This window comes from Channa argus, chromosome 1 (genome assembly GCF_033026475.1).
Source record: "Channa argus isolate prfri chromosome 1, Channa argus male v1.0, whole genome shotgun sequence".
NCBI classification, from domain to species: Eukaryota; Metazoa; Chordata; class Actinopteri; order Anabantiformes; family Channidae; genus Channa; species Channa argus.
Window position 1 is genome coordinate 21,001,171 of NC_090197.1, and position 17,593 is coordinate 21,018,763.

Consider the following 17,593-nt stretch of genomic DNA (forward strand, 5'->3'; position numbering starts at 1 on the left):
AGTGTCATGTTTGACTGCATGCAAAAGAAATGTCAAAAATATTAATAGAAGGGCTCATTGCCTTTCACAAACAAGTAAAGGGATACAAATAGAAAGTCCTAGAGGCACACAGTAAGCATAGTTCACAGGGTCAAAGTTAAAGAAACAGTGGCTACACTACCTGAAAAAGGGAGCTACCAAAGGCTGGAACCATATTTCTGAGGCACAGGTGTAGCAATGTGCTCTACTGACTGCAAAAAAACTGCAGCAAGACTTGGTGGCAACAGGTAGTTAAGTTCCAGTTTGCGCAGTAAGGCATATACTAAATGCTGAAGGTTCCCAGAACTCCAATACGTATACTTCTGCTTACACAAAAGCACAAGAAGAGATAGCTCCAAACTGATCAAAAATAAAAAATAAGCCACAGAAGTTTTCTGTTCTATGGAGGAATGATTAAAAACTGGAATTTTTCAGTTCTAGGTATCAGTGGTATGTTGGGAGGATAAAGAATTTACCATTTGTTGAAGAGTGCACCCTGCCTACAGAGGCAATATGGATTCATTCAAGTATCAGGACATCCTAGGAGAAAACCTAGCTGAAGCTTGGGCATCATTGGGCGTTTTAACTAGGCAATATTATCAAGCCCTCAAGTCCTTGAAGCTCTAGTAAACTGAAAGCCATTGCCCATGAGGAACGGGGTAAGATTCTTCTGCAAAGCTTCCAAAAACAGGTTTCTGGCTATGCACCACATTTTCAGAAGGTCATAACAGCCAAAGGGTGCTCTACTGACTCCTGAAGATGCTTGTCATGAATAATCCTGAGACTGACCTTTACCCACAATAATTTTAATAATGCAATAGTTATTACAAGCTGCATAGTGTGTAGACTTTGGAGGAAGCTTTGGAGGCTATTTAAATTGTTCTTGCTGGATTTCTTCAACAACTGAAATATTATACATTTTGCCAAAATGTCCAATTTTCAATGGGGGTTGAATAAATTTGAGTGCAATTTATTTCTATCTATTTCTTACCTAAAACACCAAAGTAAATTGTATTCTGCCAGTCTTCAATGGATGTGTCAATATGGACCATTACTCCATACAGCACTCTGTATCAACATATTGGAAAAATGGACAGAGGACATCCTGTAAATGCCCAGTATTCTGAATAAAGTCCTACTTGATTGACACCTGTGTGTGATAACTTATGTAACAGAGTGGGCAGAGAAATTCCTTTACATGTCACCCTAAAAATAATCACTTTGTTTATGTGGTACCTTTCTGAAATAAAAAGAAAATGTCTAGTGTTTTGTGTTGTTTCTGTGTAAAGATCCCACTCTAGAAGGATTACTTGTCAGTAAAGTGGAAGCCTTGTTTTGTTATGTTCAACAGTGCTCATTATCAGTCCATGTAGGACAAGGTGGTTGAAATTAACATTGGAACACTTAAGACCAAACTGAATCTACCCTGATGTCTGTCTTAGAGCCTGTTAATTAGAAAAGGGGGACGATAACATCTCTCTGTCTGGCACAGAGTCCACCCCTGCAGCCCACCCTGTTGTTTTGTTCTTTTGTTTCTTCTCTTCACTGTTTGTCAGAAAAATCATCCACTACACAACACACTAATGATTGCACTCACTCTATACCACTGGTGACCATGCTCAAAATATTAAAAGGGAATCATCAGTGCATCATGTTTATGTAAAAGTGGAAAAGTGAATGAAAACGACTTATTAATACAAAATCATAGTGTTTGTGTTATATGTTGCTGTATTGCTGAAAGTTGCTTTGAAGAATTGCATTCAATGTGGTTGTAAAGCATTAAAGGTATTTAAAATGGATCAAAAAGCTGTGTGCCATGTTGAAAAAATGAAATTGTTACCCAGCTGTGCAGTTCCCCTCAGCTTTGTGTTGTTTTTACTTCCTTTCAACTCAACATTATGGTGTTTTGGTTCTTCAAAGCACCAAATGTTACACAGGTATAAAATTGCTAATCTGTTTGTCCTAAAAACTTTTTGCCATGTAGATTGTGTAAATATCTAGCCCACAGCTACAAACTCAACCCACAGTGTTTGTGTAGTCCTTTACTCATCATGTCTGAGTGTGACATGTTTCACGTAGTTAACAAACAGATGCTTTGACTTTTAACACAAACCAAATTTTTGCTTCCTTCTTAAAGAAAATCTCGAGTCAACATTTTAAATTTTTAACATTTACCCGGGAGCATTTCCATGCTTGTGACATTGTACTGTAGTGCCACTGATCATTAGTGTTTTTAGAAACACTAGAAACTGAATGATTTAACTCTCAGTGTGTGTTTGTGCATGTAAATAACACACAGTCATTCATAACAGGATGTTTAAAAATGTACCAAAGTTCCCCCGGTAGCAGCACATTGCTTGTCCTCATAGCTGACAGTGAGAACAGCAGTAAATCTTCTAATCTCTCAATTCCTTTCCTCTTCAGATGGATGGATGCGTGAAACATCATCACGTGTCAAAATGCAGCAGCTCTGAGACAAATCCCAGCAGCATATGGTTTAACAGTATTTGTGCTCCTGCAGATTGATCAGTATAATAGAGACGTCCACATATTACAGAGGGTTTTCACTTTGCTACAGTTGCATTGTGGCTTATTGCAGTTAAAATGTGGATGTGTTTTTTCCCATCATCAAAAGTATCTCCAGCTCTGAGGGGGGTTTCTACAGTCAAATAAGTCATCCTGATCATGACATTTATTCTTGGCTGCGGATTTGCCCTGTCACTCTGTCTTCATCTATGTATGCCTCCAGATCTTCATGTTCACACGCAATTGCAAAGTCTCTCTGGTATTCATTAGAGCTATTATTCACAACTTCGGTTGCACACATACACACACAGAGAAAAGGAGAGGAGGAAAGAAAGGAAAATGAAGTTGACTTAGGAGAGAAAATTACAGAGGAGGGATGGGAAGAGGGTTGAAATGAGAGGGACATTGGAAATTAGAGTACATCCGTTGGCACATATAAAAACTGTAGCTCATGGCCACATGTAATGAAGTTTAATGTTTAAATATGCATAAAACCAGTGGTGTATAATTATATCTGTATCTCAAACTGATAATCACAGATAAAAGGTCACAGTGTCGGCTGTTTTGAAATTCTTAAGGAAAGTGAATGAAGTTTCAAACCCATACGGTGGAAATGTAGCACCATACTGGCTTCAGAGTATTAAAATAACAATTAAACCGTTTGTTTTCTATCTATTCTACATCACTGACCATTTTCAAGGTGACAAAAAAGGTAATACAATGAGTGACAATGTATTAGAAACAATTTAGATGTTGATAGGTTTAGTAGTAGTAGGTTTCTATTCAATGAGCATGTCTATGTCCTTTAAAGATGATTAGTAGGAGAATATCAGAGAAACAGCACAGTATTGTTAACCTCCTGCATTTTTAATGTACATCCCTTCAATATTTGATGGGGCGAGAGGCTTCACAGATATTGTGGCATCAGCTGACAGATGTTAGTTTTACAAGTCTGGAGGAAGACGCTGGAAGTTAAAATTCTGTGTCTCAATTTGAGATAAGTGCCTGTGCATTTAGTGTGACACACTTGTTCCTTCCGCTGTAAGAGGAAAGGGTGGAGACAGAGAAGTGCAAAATGGAGTGACAAATGAGGGTTTTATTTATTTATTTCAAGTGTGTTCCATTTCTCTGCATGTTCTGCCCTGAGTTTCTAAGCAGGTGCGGACCAGCTTTTTGGCCACCTGGGGGCAACACATTAAACTGTAAATACAGCATAGATGTAATTTCCCCTTACAAAATAAATAAAGACCAAACATGTTTGGCTTTACACCACTGAGCAGATACTGGGCAACATCATCCACCAACTACTCAGGAAAACATCTGTCTCTCTAGCTGTTAAATGCTTTACTGTGTCAACCAGCTAGTTTACCAGCTGCGTCTGCTGTCAGCTGCCTGCATTTAGAAGGGTGAATCTGAACACAGATTTGAATATGAATATGTAAGCATTATTGTGTTTAATTGTAAAAGAAATTACATACTAACAGCATGCCGCTTGTATTAATATGCAATGTAATATGCATCTAATAATTCATGCACAAAAATAACCTACATTCCTAAATGGCAGCAACAGTAACTGGAAACTTTGTAATAATTTTCATTGGCTATCATCATCATTTAATGTGGCCAAAACCTTTTAAATTTTTTAAGGTGTGTTAGCATTAGAATAAATCACGCTAAGATAGCTATCTAGTTAAATCTAATTCATAACCAACAATCTTTTAGAGCTTTGAACCATGTGGCTTAGCTGGCCATACATCCATCTCATTCTTGTTGTTGCTGATTATTCTTGCCTGGTAATGTCCCACTGTGCGTCTGTATATTTAGAATTTAAAGTAATACATAGTGGTGTAGTTCAGATGGACATTTTAAAACCTGGGTGTCCTTAGAAAGCAGTGCAACTTTCATGTATCTGCAGTATTGTTGAAAGAAGCTGGATTACTGGCAAATCATGATGATCAATTTTTACAGCAATTCATTATAGTGTGCAAACACTTCCTCTCACATTACACTTATCATTAAATCATCCAGTTCTGAAGTGCAATTTCAAATCCGATCTAAAAACAGCTGTAAATATCTATTAAATTGCTTCTTATTTTCTAACTTGCTTTGGGATTGAACTACACACATTTTAATCAGTTTTAGCCAATTACATAGACCAAAAGAAACTATAAAAGGATATGAGAAAAGCATCTAATACTTTGTAACCCTACACCCTCTTTATTTTGAATGAGTTACTAAGATGGTGTTCCATTCAATCGATCAGTTATCTGTTATACCAGAAGCATTGTGTTTGCTGTACTGATGGTAACATTGGTTGTACTGATATTGACTAAATCATTACCCCAGCAAAAGCAACAATGCTAATTCAGGTCTTTATCTCATTATCTGATGACTTTTAAATATTGTACACACATCATTCAGCTCAATGTGCTGTTTGTCTGCAATGTCTCTGGGACTTCAAACTCACACACATGTCCCCTGTTACTGCTCCATGGCAACACCTCTGGATGTATGTTAATTTTTAATTTTCAGGATTAGAGAAAATGACTTGAAGTAGAAAATGAAAGTGAAATGGCTTTATGAAGTGGCTTTATTTTAAATGAAGTGGCTTTATTTTGTAATAAATGTTTTTAAATCCATTCGTGTAGAAAAACCTTTTCAACTTTTCAATGGCTGAAAGATCCCTTTTTGCTGATGTCACCCCACCTGTACTACTCTTGTTTTAGCTTTTTTCAAAAATCCAAATCAAATATTAACTGCTTAACAATTTTTTACTAACAGCTTAAGAGTTTGGTAAAGATCACATAACGTTTTATAACCAATTAAATTGCAGAAAACCAGGAAGTTGCAAACAGTATTATTTCTGTACTTTTTCTTGCCACTGTAAGTGAATGTCTGTATCTTTAATTTTGATGAATTTCACTTATGTTCCTTCATCAAGTCTTATTTTTCCAGTTTGTTATCTTAGATAAATGGATGTATAAACACACTGACGATGCTTACTCTACAGTAAATAGTAGTTTTACTGAATTGGGCCAGTGCTCCAAATACAAATCCACTAAATTTGATCAGAACTTCACAATAAAAAGGCAGGCTTTTGTGCCCCTACATGATGGTCTTCTGCTTCTGGAGAGGAAGAACTCATTTCATTCAAACAGAAATTTTTATGAATGAGTGGGAGATAAAGTAGATAGATAAAGATATAAAGATAAAGAAGAAACTCAGAACGATGGAGACCAAGAAAAAAATGAAGAGAAAGTCGTGATTTATATAAAACACATATCATGACCCTTTTCGTGTGTGTGTGTGTGTGTGTGTGTGTGTGTGTGTGTGTGTGTGTGTGTGTGTGTGTGTGTGGAAACTCTCTCTTTGATGAAGAGAAGTTCAGCTCCCTCTGCTTTTTTCCATCTGAGACAGAAATAAGAGCAAGAATGAGAGACAGCTTGGACAAAGAATACTTTAGATCATCAGATAGGCAGCAGCACACCTTTATATGCTTGACTGATTTCTTGGAGGTTGATGTAGCAAAGAAGGAGTTAGGAAATAACAAATTGGTTAGGTAAACTATACAAACACAGAAACATGCTGAAAATACACAATTCTCAGGAGAAACTGAGAGCTTTTCTTGAAGTAAGGCAGGTGTCAAAACAACAGTAAATCAATAAATTAATATTTATACCCAAAATGTTTTTCGTTTTTTTTTTGGTTCAAGTAGTTGGAGTATTTAAACTGGGAATCATGTGTTGCTTCATCAGCCAATGTAGAAAAGGTTACTAATCTGTACAATAAACTAGCATCAACTCTTAGCTCCTTAGCATTTGATCAACATTAGTCAGATATTGCTCCTAGTTTTGGTTTGTTTGGCATCGCAAGAGCCATTTAATCACACATATCCATAATCTATATTAATTACAACGCTGACACCCGCCACGAAGACAAATTTACTTGAGATGAAGATAATGTTAAGAAGACAGAAGCATTAAGTTTGTGTCAGCTAGATACCGTAAGTTTACCTTGAGCTTGTACATGATTGATGAATATTACAGTCACTTCAAAAGTTAAAAATCTGATATATACATGAGCTTTGGGATGGAATAGGGTGATGGAGAAGATCTCTCTGTACTGTTAAAATAATACATTTTATTTCCACGGTGAATAACTTAGAGACTGTGTCCACATGGCATCCACTCACTCCCGTGAAGGTAGCTTATTGTGTATGTGACAAAAATATTATTTATTCCTTCAGATTGCAGTCATGGTTTTACTAATATCCCTAAAATAAAATATATCCTGTGGCTTCTTTCATGAAATAAATGGATCCAATTCTGATAATAAAAACTGTATTCACCACTTTGTAGCTGCTTTTTTCCCCATGATTCTTTATGCAATAAAAGTTGTAGTAGACTACTTTGGTTTGGTCCAAACTTGTGTTTTAAGTTATATAAATATAAATATTATTCAGCTTTCTGACTTAATTCAGTTCAACATAAAATTTCCAACAACACAGAAAGCTCTAAAGACACACCTCCTTGCTTTTATTAGATTTCAAATTTAAACTTTGTATTTTCTCATCCTCTGTGGTTATTTCTGTAAGACGCACGCATGAAAGGATTTACATTTCTGGATAGGAAACAGACTGTATCTGTGCAGGAGTTGCAGTGATCAAGTCTGTCTCATTTTGCTGGAACGATTCATAGGATGGATGGACAGGTAATTTGTGCCAGTGAACACAGCGTCCAGAACAGAACAAAGGTCATTGAGCTCTTACATGGTTCCATCTTGCATCTGTCGCTTTGCATGGTCATCAGACCCCTGCCTCTTATAACGGCTTGGTCAGGTGTGTGTGTGTGTGTGTGTGTGTGTGTGCTTCCTTCAGAATGTGTGTCACTAATAAGCTGCTCTGATGCATGATGACTAGGTAGAGTAGTGTTCAGCCCAGACAAAACCTGAGGTTACAAGGCCGAAGTGAGTCCATAATCCCATCATTGCTTTGTGGTCCCCCCACATTAATCACATTCAATAACATTCTGCCTGACGACAATGCTATAGTGGGGTTACCATGACTCCCCTGACAGGAAGGGAGGAAGATGAAGATGTCATGATCCAATTCGTCTGTAAAAGAAATTCATTAGAGGACATCAGGTAATGTGATGGCTATAAGTATCCAAATGTCCCATAGCAGCTACGTCACCACAGTGTCATCCAAATTCATTTGTCCCATCTTCTTCAAACAGGTTCATTTAAAACCGTGTACAGATCCTGTCTCCTGGATGAAAATGAGCCAAAGTATGACTCAGCGTGTCACCTTGATCTGCCTCGGCAGAAAAGTGGCCATAATATTTGGAGTTTGGTCGGTTGCCTTCACTGAGGATCATTGTGGATGTTGTAGAAAAGTGTGCATGCATATGTAGGTGCTTACATGAATGTTCTCCATGTGGGTGAGACTAATGGATTGGGTGCTCTTTTGTATTTCTGATACAAAAGAGGTTCCATTGTGATTTTGTGAGTTTTTCTGAGACATCCTCCTGCTGGTGAGGCTACAGTCCTGGGTAAAATAACTAATCGACACTAATCATTTGAAACGGAGAAGTAGAGGGGAGGGTAGATGCACAGTGATCCTTTCTTGGCTTGCAGTAGAACAGTCCAGCAGCTGCAACATTGCATAAACAGTAGCTGCAAGACATAAGGATGATTTTAACGCCTTATCTTTAGCTCCTTGCAGAGCTGAATCTGTCTGTACATGTCAGTCCACAGCTCAGTTCGTGGTGTGACAACAGGCATGAAAAAGAGCAACAGAGGAACTGAAACTACACACATATTTATGACTCTACACCCTTGAAAACATGTAGGGGAATATACTAGTAATAAGAAACTGACTTAAATACCACTGGTATAAACAAATGACAAAACAATGGCAAGCCATGAATTGTTCTTTTCAAACCCACAGTATCCATTACTAAAGACATTTTTGGGGTAAAAATCCTCATTATCTCAATCTACATGGTTGTTTTCGGGGGGTTTGCGTGATGAGCAGAGCATAAACATCTTTTGGCTGTGACTTGGACTCAATATGCTTGAAAAGTCTTGAAGAATGTGAAATACAAGGCAAAATCGATGTCTCCTATCTCTCTTTCTGTTTCCCTCCCCCTGCTATTGCTGCCACATATCTGCCCCCTCCTCCGTTCCTCCTTCTTGACACCTCCTCAGCTCTGAGGAATGACTCTCCTCAAGACCAGGATTGAATTGGATATGAAGGCACCTCAGGGGAATTGAGTTCTTCTGGAGCCTCGACTACGTCACACCCTCCGTCATCTCTGTGCTAAGAATACGTCAGCTGTGTAGAAGGCAGGGGCGTCAAGTTGGTCAAATCCGCCCACATCTCGATGTTGCAGGTTGACATTACGACAAGCAGTGAGCTCCTCTGCTTACTTTCTGACCTGTGCAAAACGAAATCTAAGGCAGAAAAAGCACAGTACTCATTTCAAATTAAATATACCAGAACTGGAATTTACTCAAAGTTGTCTACAGCTCTAAAATCATACCATGTCTTGGCAAACTTGGTGACTTAAAATCATTTATTTTAACACGTTCATCCCCAAGGTGCAACTTTAAAAAAACACAGTAATCATTTGTATTCATTGTGAAAAACAAAAAAACAATTCACATGTAATTTGAAAATGGCTTTTTTCAAAAGAACTCATCATTTTTCATCAGTGTTGTCACCACCCTCTCATCTTTCACCCAGTCACACTGCCTCAAACTTGTACTCAGTAACCCTGAGTTACTGTTATCTGTCAACAATGATGTTTCTGAGTGTAAATAAATACAGACAATGACAATATAATTTGATGACAAAAGCATGAAATGACAATATTAAAAATGATGTCACAGTATTAAAAGGGAGAAACCTACAGAGCTGTTCTAGTCACACTCATTGTTGTTATAGTGTAATTTTTAGCCCATAGCAGCATTCACGGCATTACTTTGTGAACGATTGAAGACTTTTGGGGAGACTGGTGCAGGAGGTAGAGCAGTCGTCCATCAATCCCACCGTTGTTGGTTCAATGCCTGGCTCCTCCAGTGTCCTTGAGCAAGGCACTGAACACCAACTTAGTTGCTCCCGGTGAGTGTTGGCCAGCTGCATAGCAGCTCCCCCATCGGTGTGTGGTTGTGTGTCCGTATGCGTAAATAAAAGCGTTGAGTAGTGGAAAAGCGCTATATAAGTGCAGACCACTTACTTTACCAGAAGAGCCAGATTTATACCTTTGGAGTTGGTAGAGAACAAAACAGAAATAAAAGAAATACAATGTTCATCATGTAGCCAGAAACACTGAATGAATGACCACTTCATAACTGTTGGATGTGTAAACTGTTCTAGTGATACAGTGATAGAGTGGGAAAAGTCATTGTTGCATATTATTTTAATTGCACAATTACCAATGATTCATATGATCTTTATAACTAACCTAACTAGCAGCTTTTTCAGAGAGACCTCTGAAACATTCCATGGCACCTTAAATTTTAAGAAACTCTACTGTACAGCAACATCATGAAATGATATATTTATAGTAATTAACTGAGTTGTAACATTGCTTACATTATTTTCCCATTTATAGGTTCACTTACTGTATTTACTACATGGTGTCACTTTATTATGTCTTTATATAATATTGAACAGCTTGTGGCCTTCCTGGATGTCAGGCTCTTCTCCATGTTTAGTGCAAACAAATAAGTAGAGTAAAACTATAAACATGATCCAAGTCTTTGGTGACTAAAGGTGACTGATGCTCTTGGCTGATCCTGGCAGAGCAGGCAAGTTTGTTCTGCCACCAAAGCGAAACAATCTGGATCTCTGTGCACTGTGGCTTCTTCTTAGTCTAATTGGCTCCTCCGAGAGCCACGTACAGCCACTCATACCCCTACAGTAGACTCAGACATCCACGTAAACATACACCAACAGAGGACCTCCCAGCCATCTGTTGGTGGCTCATGCATACAGGTGCTCCTGTGCTCCCACTTTCCCCCACACTGTGCACAGGAGATGTTTGATGTTTCACCAGCATTGCTGTTGTATTTGATGGGCGATGCTGTGTCGTGCCTTGTCACTGTAATTTTGCGAATCAACACTTCATGACTAATCTGTGTCCAAACAGTCACTTTTCAGCTTCCCCTCCACTGTGACCTCTCTTTACCTGGAAAGACACTTCACAGTAAGAGATCTCAGTCACACCGATGCTTTATGTTTTACACAGCTCACACTATTATCTAGTACCTCTCTGTATCTCATGAGGGTCATCATCCTACAAAAATACAGCACATTGTACCACATCCTACAGTAACATAATTAGCCCACAGTGGTTCCATCAGGGTGAAAGTGAAATGTAGCTCTGATGACATCAAGTTGTAGAGGCAGGGAACTACAACTGAGTCTGTTACACATGCACCTTGAGGGGAAACTTGTCTTAGGCCTTCTTGTCTTGTCGATAAAAATCCAACCTCCACTCATATTACTGTGAATAATCAAATGCTCAGTTAAGACAAGTAGTTGTTCTTATGTTCAAAGGGCATTTACGAACATGTCAGGAAGAGCTGCCTGCAAAAGTGTCCTTACTTGGCCTGGCTTAGTGTATAGTTCAGCAAACATATGCATTATCATCCCACCTTTGTTTTCTCTACCTATGTCTGTTAAATGTTTGCAGTTTATATGTTAATATAAGGCCTTTCCTTCAGGAAGTAGAATAGTTTGTTCGTCAAAGTAAGATAAGTTTATCATAGCTTATAGTTTAAAGTTGATATTATATTGCCTTTAAGGATTGAAGTATTTAATTGCAACCTGGTTATCGATATGTGGCCGTTATCTGTGATTGAGGTTCATGTAATTGGTTGAATCAATGGAATGGTCACATGTTCCGTATTACCCAATGAAGACACATGACAGATCTTTGCATATGCTCTACTCTTCTATTTATTTAGTTCACTATTTATTAAATGTAATGAAGATTTAAAAGTTAATAGTAGGAAAAAACTAATAGATTCTATAGAAATTAGTTTTGTTTCCCTAGCTTGCATCACTGCCAAGATACTATAAATGATATGCATCAGCGAGATATTCCAGAAGATCCCAGAAATGTGCGTGCTATGTTGAACTATTAGGTAATTTTCAGTAATTACTTAAGCAAGAAATGAGGCAACACTAAGTTGTTCCAGTACAGTCACAATTACTACCAAGAACCTTTTATGGTTTATGTGGGATCCTTGGTGGATGTAAAGTTTGAAATTTTCCTGGAGTCCTATAAAAAGATCTCTTATGTTTGAGTTAATGCTGAAATGCACTTACAGGACTCCAGCAATTACAAAACAAATTCCCCCCATACTGTTGAAAATGTTTTGTATCCCGTATTTTTTCTGTTTTCCTTCTGTGTTGGGCAGCTTTAGGTGTTAACTGTGTCAATGATATGACTCTGTGATACTGTTCACCTTTTGTTCCATTGACAGAAACAACAAACAGGGCAGAGAGTGATCATTTATATACTATGAATATAAGAACTTGAACAACAGGATTTTATTTTGCATTTGTGGAGTTTAAGAGCAAAGAAATGAGAAAACAATCTCAAGTCAAAGAAATACAATTTTATTTTAGTGTAAACAAAAACAAACAAAAAAAAAACTGCATAGGAAATGTTTAAAGTCCACAGAATACAGAGAGAGCTGCAGGTGGCCAATATATTATAGTCTCCTCTGGCTTATTTAGACTGAAGACCTAACATCTGCATTTCTACTCAGTAAGGTGTGTGAGTGTGGGAAGGTGTGCTGGCAAACCTTCACACACATAAGGTTTGACTGATAATCACACACACAGAGACACACATACACAGCGGCCTGGATGAGGAAGCGCCAGCAGCACCCATCTAAATTCAGCTGGCCATGCTGGCTCCCTTTGCATCTTGGACTGTGAGAAGGATACATTCAGTGGATTTTTGCTGAGACAACACAAATGCAGCGCACAAACACAACACCCACTGTACAAACAATCAGCCGCTAGGAGAAATTGTACACAACAGAAACAAGAGCACGGACAAGATGAGCTGATTTTTTTTACTTCAAGGCCGAACACCTCACTCATTGGATGATGTTAAAGCAGGTTTAAAAACTACAACGCTGCTGTATGTTCCACCTGCAACCACATTCTAGTAGCTAGTGTTCTGTGATCTCTGTTCTGTCTTCCAATGACACCAGCAGCTGGTTGTAGCAAGTAAGCATCAACAGGATCCCATTTAACCCCTTTCTTCACAAATTACATTCTAAAGGAGCAAATGAGCATCAAGTAGTGTGAAGTATTTGTACTTTTTATGTAAAAGAAGAAAACTCTAATTGGTAACGAAAAAATAATAATAGAGGAGAAACTAATCAAAGGCATTGATTTTTAGATTGAGACATTTTTTTATATGTTAATGGACACAAAAGAATCAATCTAGAGAAGACCTAAGAGAGGGGGAAACAAAGTCACTACATCATCAGTCATCTGCAGGGCAGGGATGCTGAGAACTACCTGAGTTGTATTTCTTTTCCTTTCTAAATTTTAAAACATTACAATCACTTAAAAGTAGGTCCTTGTACATCACCTGCTGCAGCTTTGTTTTTTTTTCTGTTTTTGAAAGCTGTAAGAGGCCTGAAATAAAAACAAGGGATAAAAACCACATAGGCCCCCCCAAAAAAAGAAAAACAAGGAATACAATCAATGATCACATGATCAGCAGCCATCACCCAAGTTCCTAGATTATTAAAGATGAGGAGACAAAATGATTGTGCTGGAGAAACTGAGCTGTTTCTTACATGACAACGAGAGTTCCAATTTCATCAAGTTGAACACAAAATGGTCGCCTTATGGATTCATAATTTTTGAAAAGTTAAGCTATGCACAGCAAGAAGCTTTCATAGTCTCTAAAACTTACAGAGATTGTTAAGATATGCTAATGACTACTCATATTATGCATATTATTGTGATTTTAAAAAACCTAAGCATTAATGGTCAAGGAACACACCAGCTGCATTTCTGCATTTATCTGAGAATTCTTGTTTCTCAGGAATTGAGGCATGGCTGGCTGAACAGGTTGTGCTCTGCAGAGCTTCTAGAGAACAGGAAATACAATCGTAAATGTCAAAGGCTAATTCCATCCAACGCAATCCCAACACACACATACACATCTTTGGGTATATATTTTGATAAAACCATCCCAATAGTCAACTACCCATGCCATCTGAGAGACGTCAATACAATACAAGGACTTTTTAAAGCATGCAACAAAATGAAAAACAAAGATTTAAAATACATTTTTCCTCTTTAAGAGTGAAGACCTAAGGATCTTAAAGATAGAATTCTGCAATCTTAATTAAAACAAAACTGAGTAATACTGAAAAGCAAAAACAAACAAGAATGAATAAGGTGAATAAGATTTTGAGTTGGGTTTAAAGCAGCAGGGTATGTGGACTTTAACAGGCTTGCTATCAGTGTGCTTATAGCTGAACTTAAATAATAAACCAGCCTGTTGTCACCATTAGGTGAAATTCTCTGGAGTATTAGAGTAAACCTCAGTTAAGTTTAAAGTTGTCTGAGGTCCTGGACACCAACATCAAGCATCTTAGAATCCACAATGAAAAACTGGTAAATTGTGAAAATAGAGGTAACTCTTGTGTGCTCACAGGCAGATATGTGAAGTTCTTAACTCCTTAAAAGAGGCATTTTCTTCTTCCCCTCAGCCCTAGCACACGGTAACAAAGTACAAGTGGAATCTGCATGTTCATCATCATCATCATCATCATGAGGTAAAGATAAATTGGGCCCAGCCCTCTTAAGTGCATCCAATCAGAGTGCGAGGCTCTAACTAAACATTTGTATCTATGATATAATGGTCCAGTGACATTTGTTTTCAATAACAGTGTGGTCCAAATGCCAACCCTGTTTGGCACAGAGCTCTCACACATTTTGGCACAATGCTTTCATCTGAAATATTTGGTTTCTTGGTGATAAAAGGCATTTTACCAGGCAATTTACAGTAGATTCAACAAACCAAAAGTTGTTCAGGGTTGCAACATGGAGAGATGACCATAATACAAATTTCATTTCAACACTAAACAGTACCATGATCTTTGGTCCTAGAGCTATGGGACATATGCTGCACTTTAACACAGGAAGAGTCAAAGAATGAGGTATATTTATCATGAATTTATAATGTATAAATATCTGTATGCTTACATAAAAGAGAAACACTGAGGTATTCAAAATGAGTAACAAGTTGAGGTATTTGAAAATTCAAATCCACAGTAGATATGAGGTATTCAAGAATTGAGGTATTAAGAAATGAGGTAAAACAAATGTTGAGGTACAGAATAGATGAGATATAACATTGTGAATCCTGATCATGTGCAGACGGGCTCTTTCCTCAGAGGTGAGAGCCAGTCGGTCAATATTTTCATAGGTCCCTAGATTCTTTGCTAGGCTAATAAAGTGGCTAACAAAGCCTTAATTGTCTTAGTGCTTCTGGAGGGAGACAGGTTTTACAAAGGGCATTCAAAACCCCATTTTTTCTCCACTAAGAGTTACTGTCTAGTAGTTCTAATAAAATTAGTTTGGGATACAGAAGCTTGTCTGAGATGCTACTTTGAGCCTTCTAATTATGATAAAACTGGGGCATTGTTTGATGGGCTGAGGCAATAAATGCAACAGTGAGACAGGTTTTCTTTGGTGCAGGTGTCTCTGCAGACAGATGAAAAGGATGTTTTGAAACCTGCCTCACACAGCAAGGGACTCCTTAGTGTGACCCAGGCACACTATTCTTTTTGTCTAACATGGACAGTGCTATGATCTCAACTCAAATTGTTTTGTGAACTTTACATTTCTCAGCAACAATGACTTAAGATTACAGAAAAAAATTAGTTCTTTTAATTGCCAAATTTAAAATTGGCCATTGTGCAGAAAATCTAACTTTGGTTGACTCCAGACATTGGTCTATAGACCTCCATCTTTAATGAAGTGGTCCAACACCACTCAATCTGGAAATGTGTCCTTAACTCCAAGCATCAATAAATTGAGCAGATCTTTGTGATGATGCACTCTCATTGGAATGAACCAAATTCTTGCCCACAGGTGCTAAAGGGAGTTGCTTTCAACCACAAACACAATCCAAAAGATTGTAATGGTAGGTCTTTAATTTGATGCATTTCTGAGGCTTTTGTCACACAGCATGCCTCATCAAAATTTATTCAATTATACTATTAAATCTTTATATTAAGATCACTACTACATACAGGATGTTAAATATTCATTTCCAACATCCTTTGGTGAGTCCTCCTGTTTGGAGAAGATGCTGCACTACTTGCATACTAACTTGCATCTTAGTTATTCATGCAGCTGACTGAATAGTATTGGCTTGGTTAGTGTTATTTTACCAAACACTGTTTATCCAGTCCTATAAGACACGATTAGGGCAGGGCAATTTTATTTTTTGGGCTCATTTTAACGTTCAATATGGAGAAAATTCCCCAAATGTTTTTGCTAATATAATATATCAAATCAGCATTAGCCAGTAAAGCTAGTGGGTCCGCCTGAAAATTGCCGGTCATTTTAAAATCAGTACTACAGTGACCTGTGCTAATTTTGATTCTATCAAGTTTGGCATTGCTTCACACTCTCTTCTAAGGCTATAATGAGATTCCATAGAGCCACAAAGCTATGGGGGGTCAATGTATAACCGAAAAACTATCCGAAAAACTATCCGAAAAACATGAAAGGATATAACTGTACCCTAGTTTAATCTCAGAGAACAGCCTTCTAATGAGAATCAACCATGCAGCCTCTACAGTGAGTACTAACTCAGCATGTCTCAGCTCAACATTCAGGAGGTTCAATTTAACTCATAATTTCAAAATGCACAGCAAGAATTCTATTAATCCTGTGCAAATATCAAGTGAAGAGTCTTCCTTTTTTGTCTCTCTTAAATAACAAACTTTAGAGGTAGACTATTCTTCTTTGCAAAACTTCTCAGACTAAAACCTCTGCTCACTGACAATGAGTACATTCATAAAGAGCTAAATGAGGTAGGTATGGAGCACAGAGTACAATATTTCAAAAAAGTGAGAAATTCCCTGAGATGGATACTTAAGGAGAGCTTACAGAGAGAATTCTGAGCAGCTGAGACTGAAGAAGGGAAACATGGCTCTTTGTCTACTGATTATCAACTGTGGAGGTCCCCTTTATCATAAATGCCACAGATATCTGATATGACTATCAGTATTTCAATGAAAATGAAAACAATAATCACCTATAGTTTCAATTTCCCTTCATTTCAACATGCTCTCAATCCTCTCTGCACTCTCCTCCTTTTGTGTCTGTTGATTCATTCTCTCTCTGCATTTTCCCTCATCAAAAAAAATGTAGAAGGAAATCTGGAGGAAGAGAATGCAAAAATAAACTTTTTTAGAACTTGAGTATGCGATTATTTCCAAAGTCAACAACCACAATGACTCCATCAGGTGTCACGGCCACTCCGGAGGGGCGATCCATCTGCCCAAATCCACTCCCCTGTGTGCCAAATTTGCATAAGAAGTTTCCATTGGGCTCAAACACTTGGATTCGATGGTTGCGGGAGTCGGCCACAATAATGCGGTTCTCCTGGTCTACAGCAACACCCTGGGGCCGAAGAAACTGCCCATTCCCAGTGCCCTCAGATCCGAGGAAGCGAGCTGACTGGCAGTCTGGCCGGATAACTAGGAGCCGGTGGTTGTTGAAATCGGTCACCACCAGGTGGTCTTCATGGTTAAAGGCTACGCCTCTGGGAGAGTCAAAGTGTTTCCATAGGGCCCCTTCAAATCCATACTTGTTGAGGAAAGACCCATCGGGGGCGAAAAGCTGCACACGATGGTTCCTGGTGTCTGAGACAAGAATCTTACCCTCAGAGTTGACAGCCACGTCCCAAGGATAGTTGAACTGCCCATTCTTGGTACCCTTTTCCCCAAACTTCAGCAGGAACTGGCCCTCAAATGTAAACACCTG

General features: G+C 38.2%; 1 protein-coding gene across 2 annotated transcripts in view; it reads right to left on the reverse strand.

Annotated features, from left to right (window-relative positions):
* Positions 1–12,159: 12,159 nt before the first annotated feature.
* trim71 (tripartite motif containing 71, E3 ubiquitin protein ligase) overlaps positions 12,160–17,593 on the reverse strand; it is a 32,238-nt gene continuing 26,804 nt past the window's right edge. For both annotated transcript variants that reach the window (XM_067506653.1, XM_067506664.1), the window contains one exon: positions 12,160–17,590. In XM_067506653.1, coding sequence (XP_067362754.1) covers positions 17,018–17,590 — 573 coding nt within the window. In that variant the 3' untranslated portion in view covers positions 12,160–17,017. The remainder of the gene's footprint in view (positions 17,591–17,593) is intronic.